The sequence below is a fragment of the Zootoca vivipara genome, chromosome 13 (genome assembly GCF_965207765.1).
Source record: "Zootoca vivipara chromosome 13, rZooViv2.hap1.1, whole genome shotgun sequence".
Classification (NCBI taxonomy): domain Eukaryota; kingdom Metazoa; phylum Chordata; class Lepidosauria; order Squamata; family Lacertidae; genus Zootoca; species Zootoca vivipara.
The window spans coordinates 44899893-44924482 of record NC_142596.1 but is presented as its reverse complement, the minus strand read 5'-3'; the positions used below and the strand labels follow the sequence as shown (position 1 = coordinate 44924482).

At 46.6% G+C, this 24590-nt stretch overlaps 2 protein-coding genes across 6 annotated transcripts in view; one reads left to right on the top strand and one right to left on the bottom strand.

The window, feature by feature from the left end:
- Positions 1 to 9965, top strand: part of PLA2G10 (phospholipase A2 group X) — a 15334-nt gene extending 5369 nt beyond the window's left edge. Inside the window, exons 2-4 of the mRNA XM_035131504.3 lie at positions 3795 to 3960; positions 6891 to 6997; positions 9312 to 9965. Coding sequence (XP_034987395.1) covers positions 3795 to 3960; positions 6891 to 6997; positions 9312 to 9460 — 422 coding nt within the window. The 3' untranslated portion in view covers positions 9461 to 9965. The remainder of the gene's footprint in view (positions 1 to 3794; positions 3961 to 6890; positions 6998 to 9311) is intronic.
- Positions 9949 to 24590, bottom strand: BFAR (bifunctional apoptosis regulator). Of its 5 annotated transcripts, XM_088656478.1 has the most exons (10): positions 24507 to 24590; positions 22564 to 22646; positions 22062 to 22120; positions 20637 to 20964; positions 18635 to 18836; positions 15987 to 16156; positions 15473 to 15617; positions 13709 to 13879; positions 11682 to 11884; positions 9949 to 10942 (listed from the first exon to the last, which is right to left on the bottom strand). In XM_088656478.1, the coding sequence occupies exons 4-10, from the start codon at positions 20894 to 20896 to the stop codon at positions 10750 to 10752; spliced, it is 1344 nt and encodes a 447-aa protein (XP_088512604.1). In that variant the 5' UTR covers positions 20897 to 20964; positions 22062 to 22120; positions 22564 to 22646; positions 24507 to 24590; the 3' UTR covers positions 9949 to 10749. The 5 variants fall into 5 exon arrangements, with proteins under 5 accessions (XP_088512604.1, XP_034987393.1, XP_034987390.1 ...); XM_035131502.3 differs by lacking the exon at positions 22564 to 22646 and having other exon boundaries at positions 24304 to 24590; XM_035131499.3 differs by lacking the exon at positions 22564 to 22646.

Sequence of the window (24590 nt, the reverse complement as noted above, 5' to 3'; positions counted from 1 at the left end):
CCACCCCACCCTTCCTCCCTAAAGAGCCAAGGGTGGCATAAGCAAGAAAGAAAACCAGCAAATAACATGCAAAAACATTTAACCTTTTATAAACATCCACCTAAGGCAAAGGTTTCATTTCAAGTTTGCCAGGAAAAGCATCTTTGGGCCGTCAGGTGCCAAAGGAATTGTTTCTAACTTCCTCCTGAATGTTAATAATCCAGGAGCAAGGCACACCTCGCCAGGAAGAGCGTTCCATAAATGGGGAGCCACCACCAAGAAGGTCTGGTCAGTGCTAAGGAGGCAGCACCAGTGGCGGCGCCACAAACAGGGCCTGGCTCCTGGCTTATTAACATTCAGGCGCCCACCCTGTGGAACGCCCTCCCAGAAGATGTCAAGGAAATAAACAACTATCTGACTTTCAGAAGACATCTGAAGGCAACCCTGTTTAGGGAAGTTTTTTAATGTTTGATGTTTTATTATGTTTTTAATATTCTCTTGGGAGCCGCCCAGAGCAGCTGGGGAAACCCAGTCAGATGGGCAGGGTACAAATAATAAATTATTGTTAGTATCCTTGCAACAACCTTGAGAAGAACTATGAAACTCTGTGGCTGAGGGGAGATTTGAACCAAAATGTCCAACACGAGAAGCCAGAAACTAGCAACCCTGTGACCTTCCTGGTGTCATTAGAAGTCCTATCAGCTTCAGCCATCTTGACATATGGTTAGGGATGGTAGTGGAACACCCTCCCATCAGATGTCAAGGAAAGAAACAACTATCTGACTTTTAGAAGACATCTGACGGCAGCCCTGTTTAGGGAAGGTTTTAATGTTTGATCTTTTATCGCTATGATGGTGGTGATGATGGTGGTGGGAGCCGCTTAGAGCGGCTGGGGAAACCCAGCCAGATGGGCGGGGTATAAATAATAAGTTGTTGTTGTTGTGTTTCCTATCATCCCTTGGCCATGCTTGCTGGGGGCTGATGGGAGTGTTCATGGAGGACCTTGCTGAGGTGGTCTGAAGGAAAGCAGAGCAAGACGTTTGGCTGCAGGAGTTGCCGGAATTAGGCATACAAGACGCCATCCAATCACCTTAGGGACTCCGCTCTGGATTGGTATATGGTTTACTGCTTAGCTGCACTGGCTCCCGGTGGAGTACAGGGTCAGGTTTAAGGTGCTGGTTTTGACCGTTAAAGCCTTATGCGGCTTAGGACCCTCGTACCTATGGGACCGCCTCTCCCGGTATGCCCCGCAGAGGACATCAAGGTCCACAAATAATAACATGCTGGAGATCCCGAGTCACAAGGTGGTTAGGCTGGCCTCGAGCAGGACCAGGGCCTTCTCAGTACTAGCCCCGACCTGGTGGAACGCTCTCTCTCAGGAGACTAGGGCCCAGCGGGAGTTGTCATCTTTTCGTAGGGCCAGCAAGACGGAGCTGTTCCGCTTGGCCTTTGGACTGACTCAGTCTGACCCCGGTGTTACCCTCCCCTAAGGTTTTATCCTACAGATATTTAAATGAGGTTGCACTTGTAGATTCCAAATTTTTAAATTGAATTTGAACATAGTATTTAATCTGCATTGAATTGTTTCTTTTATGCTTGCTTTGATATTCTTGTTGTTAGCCGCCCTGAGCCTGGTCTTGACTGGGAAGGGCGGGGTATAAATATTATTATTATTATTATTATTATTATTATTATTATTATTATTATTATTTACTTCTCCTGAAGTTGTCCCGCAAGGCAGTAAGTGGGAACGAGAGAGAGTTCAGAATCGGGGGCCCTTTGACTCGTTCTTTTAGCTCTGGAGAGCTGTGCCAAATCACACACCTTTTGAGGTTTTTCAGTCTGCTTGCACCCGGCACACTTATCTCCTTCTGAGTAAGGCAGGTTTCAGAAAGTAGACATTGCCCACAGTAAGCAAATAAAAGGTGCATTCCCCAAGTCAGGTTCTCACGCCCTACCCAAAGCAGAGTGACTGGATGGAACCTTCACTTTCTCCTACGAGGCCACAAGTTCCAACTTCCATCTAGACAGGGTGAAATGTCAAATTTCAGGCCGACCGGTCCCACACAGGCCACAGAGTGCTTGTCTCCCCCTGACTTTAGGGAGGTACTCTTTCCTTTAAATCATAGTAATTATTTCTAAATGTGCCTCTGGACATAACACTTAAAACTACTTGCATTTTGTGCAGATCATAGAATCATAGAGTTGGAAGAGACCACAAGGGCCATCCAGTCCAACCCCCTGCCAAGCAGGAAACACCATCAAAGCATTCTTGACATATGCCTGTCAAGCCTCTGCTTAAAGACCTCCAAAGAAGGAGACTCCACCACACTCCTTGGCAGCAAATTCCACTGCCGAACAGCTCTTACTGTCAGGAAGTTCTTCCTAATGTTTAGGTGGAATCTTCTTTCTTGTAGTTTGACTCCATTGCTCCGTGTCCGCTTCTCTGGAGCAGCAGAAAACAACCTTTCTCCCTCCTCTATTGACATCCTTTTATATATTTGAACATGGCTATCATATCACCCCTTAACCTTCTCTAATCCAGATCCACAACATCTTTTTTTGGGATTGCAGAAGGGGGGCACCTGTGCGCTTGCCCCAGCCAAGGGAAATAGTCATTCTCTCTCTCTTTCCCAGTGGCAAAGCACTTTCAGCCTGTGGACGGTCTATCTATGGCTCCTTGGAGGAGGATCTGCTTTGCGTGCAAAAGATCCCAGGTTCAATCTCTGGGATCTCCAAATAGGGCTGGCATTGTCCCCTGCCTGAACCCTGGAGAGCCTCTGCCAGTCAGCTCGGCGGACAGGTGTTCTCCCTCGGCAAAAGGCAGCACCCTCTGTCCCTGTGCCCTTCAGCGTCTTTTATGTTTTGCTGACAAACCGTGTGTGCCAACACGTGTGCAATCTGGCAGTGGGCACAGCTTGGGAGAGGCAATCGTGATGTCAGGCGTAGGTCAGCAATGAAACCACAACTTGCCCAAGGCCAGCAAAGTTAACTCTTTATCGAAGGAAACAAACCATAGCTCATGCCTAGTGGTCTCAGCAATTCTTTCCAGGAGGTCTTGCCCCAGTGAGGCCGTTGTGAAGACTGAAGGTTCCCACCTTCCCCCAACTCCCCAAGTCTTCTTCCTTCCCAAGTGATCTGAGGCTCCATCGCCTTGTCTCTCATTGCTCTGCCCTCTTCATTCCTCTGTGTGTTCTGGGAGACCAGGGAGGAGGGCAGCTTCTTGCAGCGGGACAGGGAGATTCCCTGGCTTCATCAGCAGCCTGGCTCATCTCTGTCTCATGGCCTCCCCTCCTCTCCAGCCTCCGCTTCTGCATCTGAGTCAGGACTGTTGTTCTCTGGCACAGACTCTCCCTGCTCACTAAACCCTGTGGCCCCTTCAGCTTCCGACACCTCCTCTTCCCAGTCTGCTCCCTCTTCTCCCTCTGACCACTCCTCCTTGTACCACCACCGCTACCTGCTCCGTCACCGGGAGCATGGCTGGCGTGCATCCCAGGGTGTGTGGCGTGCATCCCAGGGGGTTTGGTGCGCTGCTTGCAGGGGGCGTGATGAACATTGGGGGGTGCGGCAAGTGATGTGTGTCCTGGGGCATGTGTGGCGAGCGGCGAGGATCCCAGGGTGCGCGGCAAGCACTGAACATCCGGGGGGGGCAGCCACAATGTCACCCTCCGGATGGCATCCGGGGTGGCCTGCTCACTCTGCCCCCACCTTCGTCCTCCAGTGGTCCCCAGGCCACAAGAGGCAGCCTGCTGACAAGTTCTTCTTGGGGAGAAAGGGCTCTACAGATCCTGACCCGGCTGCTTTCCTTTCCCTAGCTACAGGAGGCCCCTTGGGAAACGCTCCATCGCGGACCCGCCGGGGACTCCTCCAGCTCGCCGGGGCAATCTTGTGCACCACACAGCGCTCGCCGTTTGCCTACATGCGCTATGGTTGCTACTGTGGTTTGGGAGGCACTGGCTATCCCAGGGACAAAGCAGACTGGTGAGTAAGAGACTCGGCAGGTCAAAATATCTGAAATGTTCTATTCCAGAAATGCCTTCTTTTCCACACATCTATCTAACGCGAGTCAAACGTTTTGGCTCCTGAACGCCGCAAACCCGGAAGGGAGTGTTCCTGTTTGCGAACGTTCTTTGGAACCCGAACATCCGATGCGGCTTCCGATTGGCTGCAGGAGCTTCCTGCAGCCAATCGGAAGCCATGCCTTGGTTTCTGAATGTTTTGGCACATGTACTTGGGTGCAGAGAAACAACATGAAATGTGATGTGCATCTGTTGAAGAGATTGCACTTGAAAATGATCAAAGGGGTGAAATCTCCATGGGCGAAGGTTCTGGGTTTCTGTTACACTTACTTTTGGTGTCCATTTTTCCTCTCCTGCAAGTCATTTTTCGGGACAACTTGGAACTCTACACCCCAAAGTTAAGTGGGGGGGACGACACACGGTCTTGAATCTAGAAAGCCTTTCCTGTTCAAGTTTTTTCATTTTTTTTATTTATGAATTTATAAAAGTACAAAATACAGAACTGAAGAATAAGTGAAAGAAAAGGGAGGGAAGAAGAGGAAAGAAATAGATACATTACATCAGTGCTTTTTTTCTTTAAAAACGTTTAGGGGTGCTCTCATTTTGACTCAAGAAAATCACCATTATATGGTTCAAATTGGGGAAAATAAATACAGTAAATGGACAAAAGTACAGAGATTCACAAAAATGTTTAGGGGTATGCGTACCCCAGCGTCCCCCCAGTGTTCCCCCAGAAAAAAAGCACTGCATTACATAAATCCATAATTCTATTCCATCGACTTCCCGTCTATCCATCCATGGCTTCCTAAAGTTTCCCATTCCTGCTGCATATTCTATTTTTTTCTAACAATTTAAACATTCAAATTATTCTCATTATAAACTATAACTGTTGAACTTACTCCAAACCGATTAAAGTTCTAACATTCTTACAATGGTTTTCTAGGTAGTCAACAAATGGCTTCCATTCCTCTTTAAAACCTTTCACTTCTTGCTCTCTAATTTTGCTGGTTAAGCTTGCTAATTCTGCGTATTCCATTAATTTCATCTGCCACTCCTCCTTTGTAGGGACTATCTCCTCTCTCCATCTTTGTTCATATAGGATTCTCGCTGCTGTAGTGGGTATACATAAACAAATTTGTTTGTTTACTTTGTACCTCGGATCTCATTATTCCAACAGGAAAGCCTCTTGCCTCTCTCCTCTTTACGTTTTTGGGGACAGTGCGCCCATCCCACAAGCTTACAACTTAAAAGACATGGCACATGAGGAAAAAAGGACACGAGGGTAGAGGAGAAAAGCTAACTCAGATGCCAATCTTTAAAGTTAAATAGAATGTCTTGTGGGGCCAGAGCAAAGCTAAGCAGCTTCAAACTTCTGGATGGGAAGACTCATTTAGAAATCTAAATAAGCAAACAGGAATATCATAGCTTTTGCATAAATGAGCCAGTTGAAAGAGAGCACTCCCAGCCAAAAGTTTGGAGCTGCCTAGCTTTGCTGTGGCCCCACCCCACAAGACATTATATTTATGTAACTGTAAGAATTGGTGCCTGAGTTTGTTTTTCTCCTCTACCCTCCCCGTAATTTTCCTTGTGTGACATGTCTTTTAAATTATAAGCCTGTGGGGTAGGGAATAATTTTAAACGAGAGACTAGGATGACAGGGGAGGAGCGAGATTAGACCTTCAAGAAGAAGGATGGGGGAGAAATGCTGTACCTAATTCACACTTTGCAAAACTATTTGGAAACTGACACGGCTATCCTGTGAAATGGGCCCTTCTCCAAATTTTGTAAGGCAGTTCTCAAACCTAATGTATGTAGAATGTAGATACTACGGCAAAGTGTGCATCGAAGTACATATATTAGTGAAAATAACAGACCAAAAGGCACAGAGTTTAGGGAAATTGCCTGCAAAAACGTATACTGCCTGGAAAACTGCGTACAAAAAAATGCATACTGGGGGGGGGGATGACTTTTTAAAAGAAAGGTGGTGAAACGAACTTAAAGTTGGAAGAATGAGACACGGAGATGGATGGATTCAGCCAACAGCCATCCCTATTCCAGAGACAGCGAGTCACCTGCCACATCAGAATGTGCAAACTTGGAAACTGCACCGGATTCTCTGGCTAAGGCCAAACCACTTTTCCCCTGTGTTTTGGGGGAAATAACCCACATCCTTAGGCAGTTCTAAAATAAAAAACCGTCGCCCAAACTATAGCCATCTGTACGGGATATATATATTTATGGCCATCTGGTTGCTGCAATGTTTGAAAACAAGACCTCCGTTGCTTCCCACAATCTTGCAAAATGAGAAAATGTGACTTTAATCGCTATGCTCGGGGCACAGCTGGGAGGGTGGGGCCCATGTCTCCAGCTGCTTCCACTTGCCCACTGAACTTCTCCCAGCCCCAAATCCAGACTAAAATGTAGGCTAGCAGGTCAGCTTCCTGTTGTTGTTCTTTCGAAGGCGTGGAGACGGCAAGCTGGTGCTTTGATCCTCCCCAAAAGAAGGCCCTCCTACACAATTCGTATGGCCAGGAGTCGAGAGGAAGGCTACTTTTCCATAGACTTGGAAGCTCTCCCTTTGCCTAGAGCTTCATGGCAGCGGTTGGCTGGTTCCCAGAGGGCTTACGCATAACAGAGATGGGGAATACATTGGTTTCCGTTTGTATTTAAACCTATCTAATTTGCGCTTTGTGGGAACTGAAATGTGGCCGTCCTGCAGAGGTCACACTCCTCTGAACATTGCATTGCAGGGATGAATGAATGAATGAATGAATGAATGCTTTGTGTCTCTTCATTTGCCTTGCTTTAACTGTATGTGCTGATGCAAGCCGCCCGTAGGGCAATGTGCAAATGCTCTAAAAACAAAGCCATCCTCTCTTCTGGGGCTGGCAGGTGCTGCTTCGAGCATGACTGCTGCTACGGGGAAGCCGAGAAGGAGGGCTGCTCGCCCAAGCTGCAGAAGTACACCTGGGAGTGTAAGAACAACTCGGCCAAGTGTGGTGAGTGGATATTCCCATTGCGGGGAGGAGCTTTGCTGCCACGATGGCAGCTGCATCCAGTGACCTCCCCTCCTGCCCTCTCTTAGGATGCACTTTTAAGAGACTCATTCTGCATTTTGCATTTCTCCTGAGAACCAAGGGCAAAGATTGCCCACTTGAAACTGCCCGATAAGCTGCTCCAAGCAGGTTGGCTTCAGAGCTGGGTAATGTCTTCTTATAGGTTTTATCCCTTTGGATTTAAGCAAAACTGGGCTTTTTATTTTGGGTAATTTACCCCCTACTGCCTGGGAGCTTTCAGTTTTACTTAAGTCTCATAAATCCTCCCCTGGTTTTGAATTGTTGTGGAGAAGTGACCTTGAGTCTTTAAGTTTCTTTTTCCTTCTGAGGAAGCTGATAGATCATTTACAGTGAAACGAGATTTTCAGCCGGCAACTTGTTAAGGTTTATTTGAGTTACCCTGTTTCTCCAAAAAATAAGACGTACCCATAAAATAAGCCGTAGCAGGATTTCTAAGCATTTGCGCAATATAAGCCATACCCCGAAAATAAGACATAGTGATATAGGCGCAGTTCTGGAGGCCGCCAAGGAAGAAGCTAGGCTGGACATGTAATTAAAAAATAAGACATCCCCTGAAAATAAGCCACCGTGTGCTTTTTTTGAGGAAAAATAAATATAAGACGGTGTCTTATTTTCGGAGAAACCGGTATTTATGTTTCTTTGAGTATTTAATTATGGTTATACATTAGTTAGTTTAGCTTCACTTTAATTCTAGATATCTCGTTTTAGGGATCTTTCACAGTTCTGTGCATGGAGATTGGCAGCATTGCAGCCACTAATTGCCCCCTTCATTCAGGCCAGTGGGCATATCTGCTAGAAGCAGCCCTCTTTGCCTAGGAGCTGAATGCAATGCTCGGCATCCTGACACCAGGCCCTGCACTGCAGGGAAAACAACACGGCCCCAATTGGGCTTGGATTCTTTAGCTGTGGTTCCTGCATTGCATGGGGTTGGACTAGATGCCCTCTTCCAACGCTACAGTTCTGTGATTCTAAGGCCCAAGAGATATTCTAGCTGTAAGCAAGGCATTTCAGAGAGGTGTCCTTGTCAAGATTAAGCAGGTGTGGGGAAACTTCCTGATGCTGCTGAATTACAACTCGGACCTTGGGAATGTCATGGGATAGTTCAGTAAATATGCAGTTTTTGTGTGCGACCACTGTCAAAAAGGCAAATTCCATGCTAGGGTTCATTAAAGGTAAAGGGTAAAGGGACCCCTGACCATTAGGTCCAGTCGTGACCGACTCTGGGGTTGCGCACTCATCTCGCATTATTGGCCAAGGGAGCCGGTGTATAGCTTCCAGGTCATGTGGCCAGCATGACAAAGCCGCTTCTGGCAAACCAGAGCAGCACATGGAAACACTGTTTACCTTCCCGCTGTAGCGGTTCCTATTTATCTACTTGCATTTTGACATGCTTTCGGACTGCTAGGTTGGCAGGAGCTGGGACCAAGCAACAGGAGCTCACCCCGTCACAGGGATTCGAACCGCTAACCTTCTGATCAGCAAGCCCTAGGCTCAGTGGTTTAACCCACAGCACCACCTGGGTCCCTTAGGAAAGGAATTTATCACCAGGCTGTTATACAAATCTAGGGGGCGACTGTATTTGGAGTACAGTTCTGGTTGCCTCGCATCAAAAGGGATATGGAAAAGGTTCAGAAAAGGGCAACTGAAATGTTCCAATGGGATGGAGAGGTGAGGAAAGATGGCAGCTTAGAGGAAAGGCAAGTAAGAGGCAACATGATAGAAATTTTTAGGATAATGCATGACGTGGATAAAGTGGATAGAAACTTTTCTCCCCCTTTCGTAACACTGGAACTTGTGGACATCTATCAAAGCTGATTCAGGATAGATAAAAGAAAGGACTTCTTCACTCACTGCATGGTTAAACTGTGGAACTTGCTCCCACAGGAGGCAGTGATGCCCACCAACTTAGATAACTTAAAAAGAGGATTAGCCAAATTCATGCAGCAGAGGGCTGTTGGGCTGCTAGATGGGAATTGGGAGTCCAGGGCACTAGGTTAAGGGAGACTGCCCTACCCGCTTACAGTGGGACTTACTTCTGAGTAACCACACATACTCAGTGTTTCTGTCATTCCTAAAGACCCTGGCCCTCCAGTTTTATTCAAAATATTTAGTATCTAAGTAAGTATTTCATTCCCTCTCGTTCTACTGAAGGCCAGAAAAATCTGCGCTCTGGTACCCATTTCGCAATGTCCCGAATGACGGGCTTGATTCCTGGTCTCCCTTTTTCTTTTCACAGATGATATAGAAGACAAGTGCCAAAAAATGGCTTGCGAATGCGACCGTGACGCAGCCAAGTGTCTGGCGAGAGCCCCCTACAATTCCAAGTATTTGTTCTGGCCGGATACTTTATGTGGGTCGTTCAACCCTCAATGTGAAGATGATTAAGAAAGGGCGTCACTTGGGCCAGACTTCACGGACATGGGACGTTCCCCTCCTAGAGTCACCTCTCAAAAACAAATCAAAGCGGCTCTAGATTTCACCCAGCTTTGGATGGGTGTTGTCTAGACACACACATCAACTTCCAAATAATTTCAGCCGTTCTTCAAGCAAGAAACGTTTCCCCAAACAGAAGGGGGATAACATGCTCCAACCCATCTCCTTGGCTCAGGTGACAGAAGGCCCCCTACCTAACCTTGGTACATCTCATTTCAATTCAGTATGTGATATTCTCCTCTTGGTTATAAGTCTGAAGCGTTGTCCAGAAAGGACTCAGCCCCGAGAGTAACCATTTTCGTATCCTGTATACCCCAGGCAAACGTTTGCTTGACCATGAAACCTCAGACCAGCCTACCTCATAGGGCTGTTGCGAAGGGAAGAATGGGGAGAGGGACAAGAAGAACAGTGTTTGGTAAAAACGTAATACTAATAATAAATATTAGAAAAAAAATAATCTTCCGCTTTAATTCTTAAAAAGGTTCATATGCAAATCTGAAGATCATATCATTACAAACGCAGAGTCAAGTTTAATTTATAGGGGCACATCATTTAAAATAAAGCTAATCTTGGGTTTTGGCATACATTTAACGAGTGGCAACAGGAGGCGTTCATCTACGTACAGGAAAAAAGCCCACCGTCTCACAAATCAATTGGCATTTACGTGCAGAACATCTTTTCCCTTAAAAAAAAAAGTGGTAGCAGTTGGCAAGTAGATCTAATAAATCAATACAGCAACAGAAAGTACTTCAAATTCACAAACATGACCAGAGCTGTGTGTATAAGGAAACGAGGGCTGAGTCAGGATCTGAGTCATTTTTAGAAGGGTCAAGTGTCTCTTAAGGGTATACAGCTGCTTAACGTGTAAATGCAGGACTCGTTTTGCATGAAAAAGGAGCCTGACTGCTTAGATTTCTCATCAGGCTTCTTGTGCTGTACGGCCGGATACAGAGAGTGGCACACAAACGTTGGCGCTTTGTTTAGTCCAAAAGCAAATGTTCTGATTATAGGGAAATTAATTGTTCCTTCTCCTCGAGGAAACGCACCTCCCTTCAATTGTTGCCGCCGTCACAGCTTTGAAAAGGAAGACTTGCTGCAAAAGTAGGTGTGCCATTTTAAAAAAAAAAAATCACAAGTTTTGTCACGGTGGGAAAGAAAATTAAATTCCTTTTTTTTTGCCAGCTCCCTGCCACCAGATGGTTTGGGACTGCACAGCACAGTGCCGATCTCAGAACACGCCATCAAAGCACTTGAGTTTCCAAGCGACGGATTTCTTTCACCACAAGATCAATGTTTATAATTGGGTTAAAGTACAAAGCCCAGTAGAACAGGCAGTTGCAAACAAACTGAGGAATAACTGGCCAGAAAATAGCCATGAGGAGTCCCTGGGTGGACACTTTCCAGAAATGGCCCCACATCCGGTGAGGAATTGTCCTAGATGGGGAGGGAAAAGAGCAGATTAGAGCCCTAGATTTCCTTTCCGAGAGACCTTTGGAACTCTTGCAGATGCTGCACTAAAAACACAATTGTGCAACACACAACAGTTCAGGGAAAGCAAATGTGTTCAATCATTTACAGGAAAACGCCAACATAATAGTTTTAAGGAGAGTTTTAAACACGCTCAAAAAGGTAGCTAAGAGAAAGGAGGGAGTACCAAAAAACGCTCCTTTTCGTTTCCAATTAAGGTTGCTTATCTGGAGTCACATGCTTTCCACTGGAAAGCAATTTGCACAGGGCCTCATAAACGAGACATTTCAAGTTTACCTTGGGGGAATGAATGAATGAATGAATGAATGATTTATTTCAGCTTTAAGCTCATATACACATAAAAATAGGCACGGCGAACATACTTGCTTTACAATTAGTAGAAATAAATATAGAACAAAAAATATAATAATTACAGATAATATAAAATTAGGAAAATTTGATATCCAAAAATAAAAGATGCCTGGCACACCATTGCACGACTAGCTTTTCCTCCACTGAGCAGGAAGAAGCTGAGTCACAGCTGGGAGATGGCAAAGGAGGAACATCTCTATTAAGTGCAAGTTCTCTCTTTAATTTCCGCAAAAAGACACCGAGAAAAAGAGAGAGAGAAACATTAAAGGGATTTTATAGGTACAAAAACAGGCTTGCTAATTCTGGAAGGCAGGAGGGTCTGAGAGGGACTTACTTCAGCTCCCTTCTTGACCACAGCCTCCAGAAGGAGAAGAGCTCCAAGACAGAGAGCAGCATGGCGTTGACGATGATGAAACGCGACGTCCAGTAATGGACCTCTAACCAGTCCCAAGCAAACTCAGCTATTAGCTGGTAGGGCAGAAAAGAGTATTTCACGAAGAATTCTCGCCACTGCTTCCAAGCAGGCTCCTTCAGGTCCTGAAAGAGACAGAAAGCGTCCAGGAAAAAGCAGGTTCAAATATCTCTGGTTCAAATGTTGCCATCGGAATCTGGCTCTTGCTACTGGCATGCCCAACATTTACTGACCGCTTTTCATTGAAAGCAAATAAAAATATTTCTGCCCATAAGTGGATTAGGATCTCTCTCTCTCTCTCTCTCTCTCTCTCTCTCTCTCTCTCTCTCTGTGTGTGTGTGTGTGTGTGTGTGTGTTTGGTTTTAGCCCAAAGCAAAGCCATTTCAGATGGACAGCATGCTAGAAAAACACGCCTGTCAACATTGGGATACTGGCATGGCTCTTAAACATGACGATGCTGTTAATCTTGGAAGGAAGCATTTTCTCATTTAATGCTACAGTGGGGCTTAGCAGTCTGTACTAGGGTGGTCCAGGAATATTTCTGGCAGTACAATCCCTAGAGCGAGCACATTTTGTCCATACTGGATATATGCCACCTTTGGGAAACAGTTACCTTTTTTTTGCTAAGGACAAGCGAGTGTCTCTAAGCAAGCATAACATGAGGGAAAGGTACCATGTATTGCTGCAAATATCTTTAAAGGTAAAGGACCCCTGACAGTTAAGTCCAGTCGCAAACGACTCCGGGGTTGCGGCGCTCATCTCGCTTTACTGGCCGAGGGAGCTGGTGTTTGTCCGCAGACAGTTTTTCCAGGTCACATGGCCAGCATGATTAAGCTGCAGAGCAGTGCACGGAATCGCCGTTTACCTTACTTTGGGGCGTGCTTTCGAACTGCTAGGTTGGCAGGACCTGGGACAGGGCAACAGGAGCTCACCCCGTTCGAACCGCCGACCTTCTGATCGGCAAGCCCAAGAGGCTCAGTGGTTTAGACCACAACGCCACCCGCGTCCTTCATATCTTTATGCGGTGGCAATTACTGTAATGTATTTGGCGTCTGCCAAACCTGCAGAGGAACACAGAAATCTGCTTCACACTGAGGCCCTGCCTGCACCATTCATTCAAAGCAGTATCATTCCACTTTAAACAGTCTTGGCTTCCCCCAAAGGATCCTGGGAAGTCTAGTCTGTTAAGGGGGCTGAGAGTTGTAAAAGACACCTGCTCCCTTCATAGAGCTATGGTTCTAAACAGTGATTTAGCAAACAATCCTGATGTGTAGAGATATCCCATATGTTCTTCCAGTGACAAGCAATATTTTTAGTTGATTTTTTCTCTTTTCTCTATGCAGTCGTACCTTGGAAGTCGAACGGAATCCGTTCCGGAAGTCCGTTTGACTTCCAAAACATTTGGAAACCAAAGCGCGGCTTCTGATTGGCTGCAGGAAGCTCCTGCAGCCAATCAGAAACCACGGAAGCCGCGCTAGACGTTCAGCTTCCGAAAATCATTTGAAAACCAGAACATTAATTTCCGGGTTTCAATCGTTTGGGAGCCGATTTGTTCGGGTGCCAAGGCGTTTGAGATCCAACGTACGACTGTAATTGTGTTTTGTAAGAATCAGGAGTATTCGATTTTATATTTTTTCTTTATTATAATTTTTGATACATTTCTTTTTATTATCTTTTTATAAATGTGTTTGGATTCTAGAGCTCAATGTGTTGAAAACCTTCAAAAAGTTGTTAAATAAAATGAAATACAAAAGCACTCTGCTTGCTGCCCCCATGATGTTTTCCCCTTTTTCGCTCCTGGGGCCACTTCTCACAGAGCTTTTAGCGAGGGACGCTGATCTGCAGCCTCAAAGCATTGTGTGCTGCCCCCCGCAAAGCCCCTTCCCCTTTTTTTTTGGTGTTCGGGAGGGGGCATGTTCCCAAGGCGGACACCCCCTGCTCTTACTTACCAGCAGCTTTGCAAGAATGGCCTCCAGCTCCTCCTCCTGCACAGGGCAGATGGTGTGGAGGAAGGGGAGGAAGACGTCCGTGTAATCGAAGAGGTACAAGTACAGCATGGTGAGCCGAGGGGAGCTCTTCAAGGCGTACAACAGGAACAGCGACTTCCCGGGATGCACCGCCTGGAATGCGAGGAAAGGGGGGAGAGACAGCCGTTAGCTGGAACACATGAATGCACGAGGAAGAGCCAACGGAAGCAGGGGGGCTTCTGTGAAATGCAGCTTTGTCTCACCAACCTCTTCACCCTCCGGGCGTGTAACAAAATATCCGAGTCATATTAAGTAAGGGTCACATGAACCCTGCCTAACGGGGGGAAGAGGCTCTATCTTCTTCTGTTCCGATGCTTCAGAGATCAGAGGCGTCGCTATAGTTAGCAGAATGAGAGAGCGCTGCCCCCACCCAACTCCCTGGGGCAATCCTGCTCAACCCTAATTCTAGATCACCAATAAACCAGTTAAAAAGGACAGGTCCCAATACCAACTCTCCATTTCCCACATCCCACCACTGAGAAAACTGCCCATTTATTAATACAGTCATATCTTGGAAGTTGAACGGAATCCGTTCCGGAGGTCCGTTCAACTTCCAGAACGTTCGGAAACCAAAGAGCGGGTTCTGATTGGCCGCAGGAAGCTCCTGCAGCCAATCGGAAGCCCCGTCAGGTGTTCGGGTTCCGAAGAACGTTTGCAAACCGGAACGATCACTTCCGGGTTTGTGGCGTTCGGGAGCCGAAACGTCAGAGTACCGAGGCATTTGGGATCCAAGGTACAACTGTACTCTGATTCTATTCCTAAGTAAGTCCTGATCCATAAGAGATCTCTGTGGTTATATCACGACTACTCAGCTTATTCAGGGATAAATTCTCAAAACCCTTTTGAAAATCTAAAAGCCCATTGTCAACTGGTTCATCTCTGCTGACATGCTTGGAGAGGTGGAAAAAAACCCTCTAGATGTTGACAGGACCTGACCCTGGCAAAAGCCATGCTGATTCTACTCCAGCAAGGCTTGTTCCTCTTGCTTGGTAATTCTACCTGTTTAATGGTTTCCCCACTACTGACATTAAGCTAACCAGCCTTTCATTCTCCACGTCCCTATTATAAATTAGTTCCCTGTTATTAATCAGCAGGAGGGGATTTGCTCTGTGGATTTCTCCCTTCAGACCGGCCCTGCATCAACCAGCCCCAAGTGTAAGACATCATTAGAGCAGGCAGTGCGGAGGGAACCTGCCAGCATAAAATTGCACAATGGGGTGCACACTGTGGCATTTGCTCTCAGATGCAGGAAATTCCACGGAAATTGGGGAGAACCCCTGCTCCTCTGTAAAATGGCTTCAAGCCAGGCTAAGACACTTTTCTTTTATTTATGTATTTATTACTTTTCTATGGTGTTCATGGTTCTCCTCCCCATTTCATCCTCACAACAACCCTGTGAGGTAGGTTAGGGTAAGAGATGTTGACTGGCCCAAGGTCACTCAATGAGCTTCATGGCTGAGTGGGGCTTTGAACCCTGGTCTCCCAGGTCCTAGTCCAACGTTCAAACCATTACACCGCACTTGGGTGACACAGGCTGAAGACAAGATGGCGACCAGACTCAGAGCAGGGCTGGGTTACAGCGGCGACTCCGAGGATCAAAACACCACAGGGACAGAAGAGTGATTTGGCGCAGCAGCTAAAGGTCTACAGCCACTGAAGGCGGGACTTCCTGTAACACCCTCGCACCTTGTACTCCCAAAGGTTCTGCGGTGGTTTGACCCCCAGCATCTTCACGCGTTCCAGTTCCGTCATAATGGCCTTTCTGTGGCTACTGTTCTCTACATTGTAAGGAGCCTTTGAGAAGTCCTCGTCCGTGAGCGTTAACAGGAGCCTGAAAGACCAAGAGTTACCGTTACATGAAGGAAACGCCCTCTGCCCTGCCCCAAATCACGCTGAGCTACCAAGCTGAATATTACCATCAAGACAAGACGGGTGTGTGGATATTTGCACTGAGAGCAAAGCGCATCTCCCTACTCTAGAATTTTGACACGATCCTAGCAAGAGGACTAACAGGGAACTATTGCTAACAGCCACGCGACAGATTAAAAACTTACTTTGAACACAACAAGACTTTTATTTTTGTTTTGCCCCTGTGTTTACATCACCTGAGGAACACAAAATCTTTGATAAGCAAGGCACCAGGTACAATGAAGTTTCTCTCTCAATAATCTCAGAGCATCACCAAAGGGATCTTCCTCACCTCCCATTAACTCGCTCAAGTAAAAACCTCTCCTTGTAGAGGGAAGTCCAGGGTCCCAGCTGCTCCAGCCAGTGTACCACCTCCCCAGCGGTCCATTTCGCAACGGGTTTGTGGACGAGGAGGTCATCTTCCGACTCCCGGCTGCTCCAGTGATAGCCGAGCAAAACTACCTAGAAAGCAGTGAAGAGGGTCCATGACGGGTTATGCACAGCGGTGACTGGGGTGACTATAAAACATATTAGACATGTTTCACATGTTTAATACAAGAGGATAGTGCTGGACTTGATTGGTCAATTGATTTTAATTATATACTGCTTTTCCACAACGAGATGTGCCCAAAACAGCTTGCAGCAAACATTCAAAAGCATCAAAATAGAGAACACTGGAAATACAAATACAGTGGTACCTCTACTTACGAATTTAATGTGTTCCAAATGCACATTCGTAAGTCGGAAAAATTTGTAAGCCGAATCCCATAGGAATGCATTGGGAGAAAAAATTCGTAAGTAGAAAAAATCCTATCTAAACCGCGTCCAAGATGGCGGACGGAGCTCCGTTCGTAAGTAGAAACGTTCGTAACTAGAGTTATTCGTAAGTAGAGGTACCACTGTATTCTAAATACAGAACGTGCAAGTGAATTCAAAATGACAAAATCAACAATTTAGCAAACAGAATAATTTCAATATTAAAAAAAACACCCAATGTAGACTTAAGTACAGTCATACCTTGGTTCTTGAACACCTTGGTACTCTTATGTTTTGGCTCCCAAACGCTGCAAACCCGGTTTTCCGGTTTGCAAAACTTTTTTCGGAAGCTGAAAGTCCGATGTGGCTTTCACTTGACTGCAGGGAGCTCCTGCAGCCAATCGGAAGCTGTGCCTTGGTTTTCAAATGGTGTTGGGAGTCGAACGGACTCCTGGAATGGATTAAGTTCGAGAACCAAGGTACAACTGTACATAAATACAAAGCATTAAATGAACATTCACCAACAGTAAAGTTTCTGGTGCTGGCACTCCCAGGAGCCTGGCTTAAATACAGCTTGGAGGGGGAGATGACATACAGCTAGAAAGCCTGATAGCCAAGGACTCGATGAGTGACTCTGGGACAGGAACACCCTCCCATAACAGCACACCCCATGGGGCTGCTGAGATGATGATGGAACTCTGCACGGTGGAAGCACTAGGGCAGTGATGGCGAAACTATGACACGCGTGTCAGACGTGACACACAGAGCCCTCACTGCTGGCATGCGCCCCATTGGCCCATTCACACTGTTGTTGTTATCCCCCCCATTTGTTCTCCCACTCCTCCTACAGCTTGTCTCCGCTAGAGCTTGTCTCCCTGCTTTTAAAATCCAGATCCTTTGTTGTTGTTATTGTTGCTGGTAGCCAGAGATTGGTTTTTAACCCTTTCTGTGCTGTTTTTCTGACGCTTTGGCATTTATTTCTGTTCTCTTTCCCCCCCAAAAAAGGAAAGCAACTTTTGCACCCCCAAAAAAATCCTCCAAAACTTTGGTCAGCAGCTCCCCCCCCCCCAAAAAGTTCAACAACTCTGGGCACTTTGTGATAAATAAGGGTGTTTTGGTTTATTAAATACAGTTATATATTACAATTATACATTTTTGTTATTTAAACTACAAATATCGCGAAATTATGGTTTTTTTCTCGAAGTGACACACCACCCGAGTTATGGTCGGGTTTTGGCAAATTTTGACACACCAAGCTCAAAAGGTTGCCTATCACTGCACTAGGGAATATATTATGGGAGCCCTGCAGCTGAAGCCAACACTAAACGTCATGCACCATGTCAAACATTACTCTTCCCTCTGGGTACCTTTCCACTTTCCAGCATGTTCTTTGGGGACGTCCGCCTGTAGGAGGGGAAAAGAGGTGGAGACCTACCATCCCCGTGGTGGCCGCAGCCAAATGCCAGGCATCCCAGCTACCGCAGAGAAGGAAGGGCCAAAGCTCAGTGTGTCGGGCATCTGCATTGTATCTAGCAGGTCCCAGGTCCAATTCCCAGTGTCTCCAAATAGAACTGGGAATGTCCCCAGTCTGAAACCCTGGAGATTCATGGCTAATCAGGGTAGACAATACTGAGCTGCATGGATCAATGGTCTGACTCAATACAGTGGTACCTCGGTTTGCGCCCGCAATCTGTTCCGCGGAGGCGGCCGCTTGCCGAAGCGGTTGCTCGCCGAAGGCATGCTTCTGCGCGTGTGAAGTGCCAATAGAGCGCTTCTGCGCATGCACGCACTGCATAGATCACTGCTGTGCAGATCGCATCTGCGCATCCGACGCCGCAGAACCTGGATGTAAACACTTCCGGGTCCGCGGCGGTCGCTTGCCAAAGCAGTCGCAAACAGAGGTAGGTGTAAACCGAGGTTTGACTGTATAAGGCAACTACCAAAGGCAGACAAAAACCAAATCTAGCAGCCGCGAACCTCTACAGGCTTCCCTTCACCTTTCCTGCTCAAGGGAACTAAGATGGAGGGCAATAGGATGTCCTTTGAAATTTATCTGAAGGGGCCCATTAAGTCAGGAGACTTGTTAAGTTTTCTGCAAGTATACAATCAGCTCTTCAAAAACCCATCCTCAGCAAAACACTTTATTTCCCACCAGCACAGGGCTTTTTAAAGGGGGAGACTTACAGCCACACAAGTTAGCGCTGTCAGCACGCCGGAGAAAAATCCCCCTCCTCGAGGATTAATTCGCCCCGCAGTTGGAGCTGCAGAGGTCTGATCGCTCCCGTATTTCTGAAAGGCGGCGAGGCTGAGGGACGCGTCGCTGTTCTGCTGGATGTCATCCTTCCGCTGCTCGATAGCATCTGGAAACAGTTTTTCAATTGCATCCCTAGAAAAAGAGAGTGTTACTTTGCAAGACTTCTTCCTGCAGTTTGCGGCCAGCCTGTATCTGGAGAAGGGGCCTTCTCCTCTGCACTGAGATGGGGGCACATGGCTAGAATGCTGGGCTGGGGAGACCTGAGTCCAGCTCATCAGTTGTGAAGTTCGCTAGCTGTCCTCAGGCCAACCATACTCTCTTCTCAGCCTGGCCTACCTTACAGGACTGATAAATGAGCTACCATGAGCTCCATGGAGAATGAGTTGGGTACAAACTGATAATAACAGCAAGTCTAACAGCTGGCTAAACTCTTTAAACCGGGGGGTGGGGGGTGGGCAGGGAATCTTTTACAACCACATTATCTCAGGACAGGCTTCCCAGGGTGCCGGTGCTGGGCGGAGCTAGAAGCAGAAGGGGGAGGTGCAACTGATGTGAGTCTCACCTGCAAACGGGAGGCTGCATTCCAGCTATGCAAAAGACACACAAACACACCAACCTCCATTCAGGGAAGCAAGAGGTACAATCACCTTTCAAGGACACATTCTAGCTGCACAAAAATGTCTCAAAGAGGGCACAGGGTATGGTGTGGGGAGAGGCCTGGAGGAGCACATCTGGCCATTAGCCTGGAACTCCCCCTCCAGTAGTTTGAACTGAAACAGCCGTGGAAACCACCAAGCGAGCTCTACTGTGGTCTTTCTACCCCAGGGAAGACTCATGCAATACTGAAAATGCAATACTGAAACGCCAAGACTGACAGCGGAGGGCATTTAGAGGATCTAAGTAGCAAGCCTTTCCCAAACCATGGCATTAAGAACAGCAAAAGTAGAGAAGAGGGGGAAATGAGTTCAGGATATATATATATATATATATATATATATATATATATATATACACACACACACACACACACACACACACACACACACACACACACACATATATATATATATATATAAGTTGTGTGTCTTCGTTTCTCAATTTGATCCTTTTACATGGTTTTGTATGTATTGTGGTATTTATGCACTGTGACTTGCTGTTTTTACTAATTATAAAAGGTAAAGGTAAAGGGACCCCTGACCATTAGGTCCAGTCGTGACCGACTCTGGGGTTGCGCGCTCATCTCGCATTATTGGCCGAGGGAACCAGCGTATAGCTTCCAGGTCATGTGGCCAGCATGACAAAGCCGCTTCTGGCAAACCAGAGCAGCACATGGAAACGCCGTTTACCTTCCCGCTATAGCGGTTCCTATTTATCTACTTGCATTTTGATGTGCTTTCGAACTGCTAGGTTGGCAGGAGCTGGGACCAAGCAACGGGAGCTCACCCCGTCACAGGGATTCAAACCGCCGACCTTCTGATCAGCAAGCCCTAGGCTCAGTGGTTTAGCCCACAGCGCCACCTGGGTCCCTAACACTTTACTAATTATAGTTTAGCAAATATTTATTGTAATTGTTAGGAGTGAATTTCTATCCAATGATTGTTTGCTGACATTTAATTTCATCATGTACTATGAAATCGTACACATGTTCTAATAGATATTGACTATTACTTTATGTTGTTTATTTTAAAGTCATGTTTTTATTATGGCTTTTTTGCATTGGGTTGGATTGCTATAAAGTGTATGATCTTTGTTGTTTCTTCAGCTTGCAGTCCGCCTTGCGTATAGCAATATATACATTAAAAGTGAAATGAAAAATGAAAAGTATGAAAATCGTAGGACCAATGGTCCTTACTAAGCAAAGAGGGCAGACTAACATATCTCAACCATTGTATGAAGACCACATATCACAGTCCTCGGCTGCGCTAGAATCACCTGAGAAGAATGTTGACTTTGGGGAATCCTTCCCATTTCCCCCTGCATTCTGGACACTCGTTCTTCTTGGAAGACGTCCACCATAACGCCAAGCAATGCCTACAGAAGCTGTGCCCACAGTTCAAGGTGGTAGGATTGACGAGAATATCATAACAGCAATGGCAAGAGAATTCGCTGACTGATAGCCGCCGGCTGACCCCGGGAGAAGCAGCTGTCTGAACTTCCAGCCTCTCCGAGGGCCACTTCAAACCCTCCTCCATGTCTTCTTTGTACCTGCAGCAGACAGCAGAATACCAGCACGTCCCTAGATCTTGAAGCACGCCACAAGCTATGGGAAGAGAGTGAGCCCGTTATGTTTCTCCGTGAACACAATCCAATGTGTAAAGAAAAATGCATGGTTAATGGAATGAGATAGGTGGTGGTGGTGGTTGTTATTTATTAAATCTGTGTACGGTATCGCCCTTCATCCAAAGATCAAAGGGTGGTTCACAGCATAAAAATACAAAACGAGAACAGAACAAATAATAAAACAAAAAGAAACCAATAACCCCACTCCCACAAGCTCATTTAAAAAGCCATAGACTATTAATCAGCCCAACACCGGGCTGAAGAGGAACGTTTTCGCCTGGCACCTAAAGAGGCATAGTAAAGGTGGCGGGTGAGCCTCCCTGGGGGAGTATTCCCCAAAACGGGGAGCCACTACAGAAAAGGCCGGTCATCATGTTGCCACCCTCTGGACCTCTCGTGGGAGAGGCACACAAAAAAGGGCCTCATATGATAATTGCACGGTCCAGGTCAGTTCATTAGGGGAGAGGCAGTCCTTTCTTTCTTTCTTAATTTTTATTTACTTTTCAGACCAAACGAAACCCTAGGAGAAGGGAGACATTTTGTGCGGGTGGGCATGCTGGTCTCAGAGAACACAATTGTAGAAACAGAGAATTGTAGAGTTGGAAGGGACCGCAAGGATCATCTAGTCCAAATCCATACAATGCACATATATGTGGCTCCCCATTTGTGGGATGCTCTCCCCAAGGAAGTTCGCCTGCCACCTTCATTATACACCTTTACGCACCGGGGGGGGGGGGGTTTCCTCTTTAACCAGGCCTTTGGTTGACTGACATTCAATGCCCTTTTAAAATGTGTAGGGGGTGGAGGAATAATTGGGTTGTTCTTGTTTTTATTTGGATTGTGCATTTGCCGTTTTTATATTGTGATTTTTATCCCGTGAGTTGCCCTGAGACCTGCGGGTGGGTGGGGGGCTACATATTTAATAAATCATCACCATCACCACACACCTTGCTCTTTCACTCACAAATACCCCCAAAATGGATAAAAAGTGGGGAGGAGGAAGAAACATGGTTGGAAATCCATATATAAGAGTCTACATGCTTTCCTCCTCATGAAATAGAGAATCACTCTACATACCTGTGGTTGAATCCACACCTCACACATCTCTATTCCTACTAAGGAAAATTTTGTTGGTTCTAAAGGAAGAGATAAAACAGGTTGCTCACTTCAGCAAACAAAAAAACCCTCTTCAGCTGCTGTAAAGAATATTAATCAACAAACTGGCAAAAAGTTTCTCTCGCACACTTTGGAACATGCAAGGGAAATCCAATTAAAAAGTTAGTACAACTGCATGCCGAGAAAAGTTGCCTTTGTCTATATTCTCCTGCAGAAAGGGACTCTAATATCCCCTTTAGAAAATGAAGTCAGAAGCCCCAGAACGTTTGTTGTGTTTACTACAAATCTGGTTTCTTCCTCCCATGGGCTTTATGTAGAATTGGGAAAGTACCGTATATTTTAATGCCATGCTTGTAACACATGGGGGCGTGGCAGAGAGCAAAGATGCTGCTCACATGTAGAAGAGTTACACAATCCACACAAACTGTTTGACAACGGCTACCGCAAAACAAATGCAATCTACCTCTGGATGCCACTTGCTGGGGGGGGGGGACACAGCAGAGGGGGGCTGTTGCCTTCAAGCTGTGGGTACTCGAAGGGCCGCTTCTGGAAATGAAATGCACAACTACCGTACACAGGACTACCATATTATGAGCTAGCAAGGAAGTCTTTTTGCTCTTCTAGGCCACAGGTGGGGAACCTGTAGCAATCCATATGCTGTTGGACTGCAATTCCCATCATCCCTGACCACTGGCCACTCCGGATGGGGCTGGTGGGATTTCAAGAGTCCGACAACATCCGGAACCTTCCCTTCCTCTGGATTAGATAGCTCAATCCTGAATTCAGTTAATATAGCAAACGAAGCCTCCATGCACAAGGACAGTCAAAAGTACCAAATGCTGGGAACAAACAACAGTGGAAGGTTGACTCCTTACATGCCTCCTCCTGAACATCCCAGAAGAATCTGCCAACAATTCTTGGAGGCAGCTTGCTGGGTAAATTAGGCACACTTTGGGCTGGCCCGGCAAATTCCAGAGTTTCCACACACATCCTGCCTCATGAAACCTGGGACCTGTAGTTTACAGGAACTGTAGTTTTGTGAGGGGAAATTTATTGTTCGGGGGGTTGTCTTAAACTTAGTGTGCGTATGCAGCCCTCCCTTTACAAACTTGTCTGGCACCAACACTGCTGTCGTTCTGGCACCCTTCAAACCTATTTGTTTGCTTAGTTTAAAATGTAAAGGGACCCCTGACCGTTAGGTCCAGTCCCAGACGACTCTGGGGTTGCGGTGCTCATCTCGCTTTACTGGCCGAGGGAGCCGGCGTACAGCTTCCGGGTCATGTGGCCAGCATGACTGAGATGCTTCTAGCGAAACCAGAGCAGCGCATGGAAACGCTGTTTACCTTCCTGCTGTAGCGGTACCTATTTATCTACAGTACTTGCACTTTGACGTGCTTTCGAGTTTAAGTGCTTTTTAAATTTGGTTTGCACCCTGCTTTGCTGATTTTTAAAACTGCCTCTTTTTAAAGAGCTCGGTTACTGATTTAATTGTTTTAAACTTATTTTGTGCATGCATGTTGTGCCTCAACGTGCCCTGCCCTCATATAAGTGCCCTTATGCTGAGAGGAAATTCTCCACCTGCGCAGGAACATTTAAATCCCTGTGTCATCCTCCTCCTCCTCCTCCCTGTCTCTGAACTCTCACCCTACCCAGAGAGGGGTGGGAGAAGAGCTGCAGGGAGAGAGGGAAACTCACTTCCTCTCCGACACCCTACCTGGGGTGGGCTGCTTGTTGGCAAACCTCCCATGTCGTTTCTCCTATTATTATACTATATTATTATAATTATTGATAGGTTATCTCCAACATTGTCCTTCTTAAGAGTTAGAATCATAGAATTATAGAGTTGGAAGGGACCCCCAGGGGTCATCTAGTCCGACCCCCTGAATGCAGGAATCTCCACGTAGAATTGTAGAGTTCAGGCTGATTTGATTTCAACGAGTAGCACCTTAGAGACAACTAAGTTTGCCATTGGTATGAGATTCCGTGCGCATACACACGTCTTCAGATACCTTCAGATAATTTTTTATTTTATTTTGTTTCGACTACGCCAGACCAACACGGCTACCTACCTGTAACTCGATTTCAACGGGTCTACTCCGAGCATAACTTACTTCAGCACAACCCAGAAACGTTTTATATTATATTATTACTATTATCACCATCATTATCATTTCTGGCTTGTGCCCGTGTAGGTCTTACTCACCGCAGGCCCGTCGAAATGAACCAACCTTAGTTCCTCCTGCCCATTACTTTAAACGGGTCTACTCCGAGTAAAACAACCTCTGTTGATAACAACAACAGCCGCGACGCCGCTTCGGCCTTTCCCTCCTCCGCCCCTTGACCACTTTGGGGGGAAGGGGATCCGGGCCCACCGGGCAGCCCCTCCGACTCCCTCCTCCTCCTCACCCAGCTTGACAGCGGCGGCATCTCTGTCTCCTCAGCTGAGCCCCGCCGGGATCCGCTTCTGGGCGCGCATGCGTGGTGACGCCC

Excerpts from the sequence above, each read along its gene's own strand:
- BFAR (XM_035131502.3), bottom strand. The coding sequence starts at position 20,896 with ATGGAGGAGGGTTTGAAGTGGCCCTCGGAGAGGCTGGAAGTTCAGACA. Across the intron at positions 18,837-20,636 it reads AAAGTCAACATTCTTCTCAG|GGATGCAATTGAAAAACTGT; the intron begins GTGATTCTAGCG and ends CTCTTTTTCTAG. Across the intron at positions 11,885-13,708 it reads CCATTCTTGCAAAGCTGCTG|GACCTGAAGGAGCCTGCTTG; the intron begins GTAAGTAAGAGC and ends TGTCTCTTTCAG.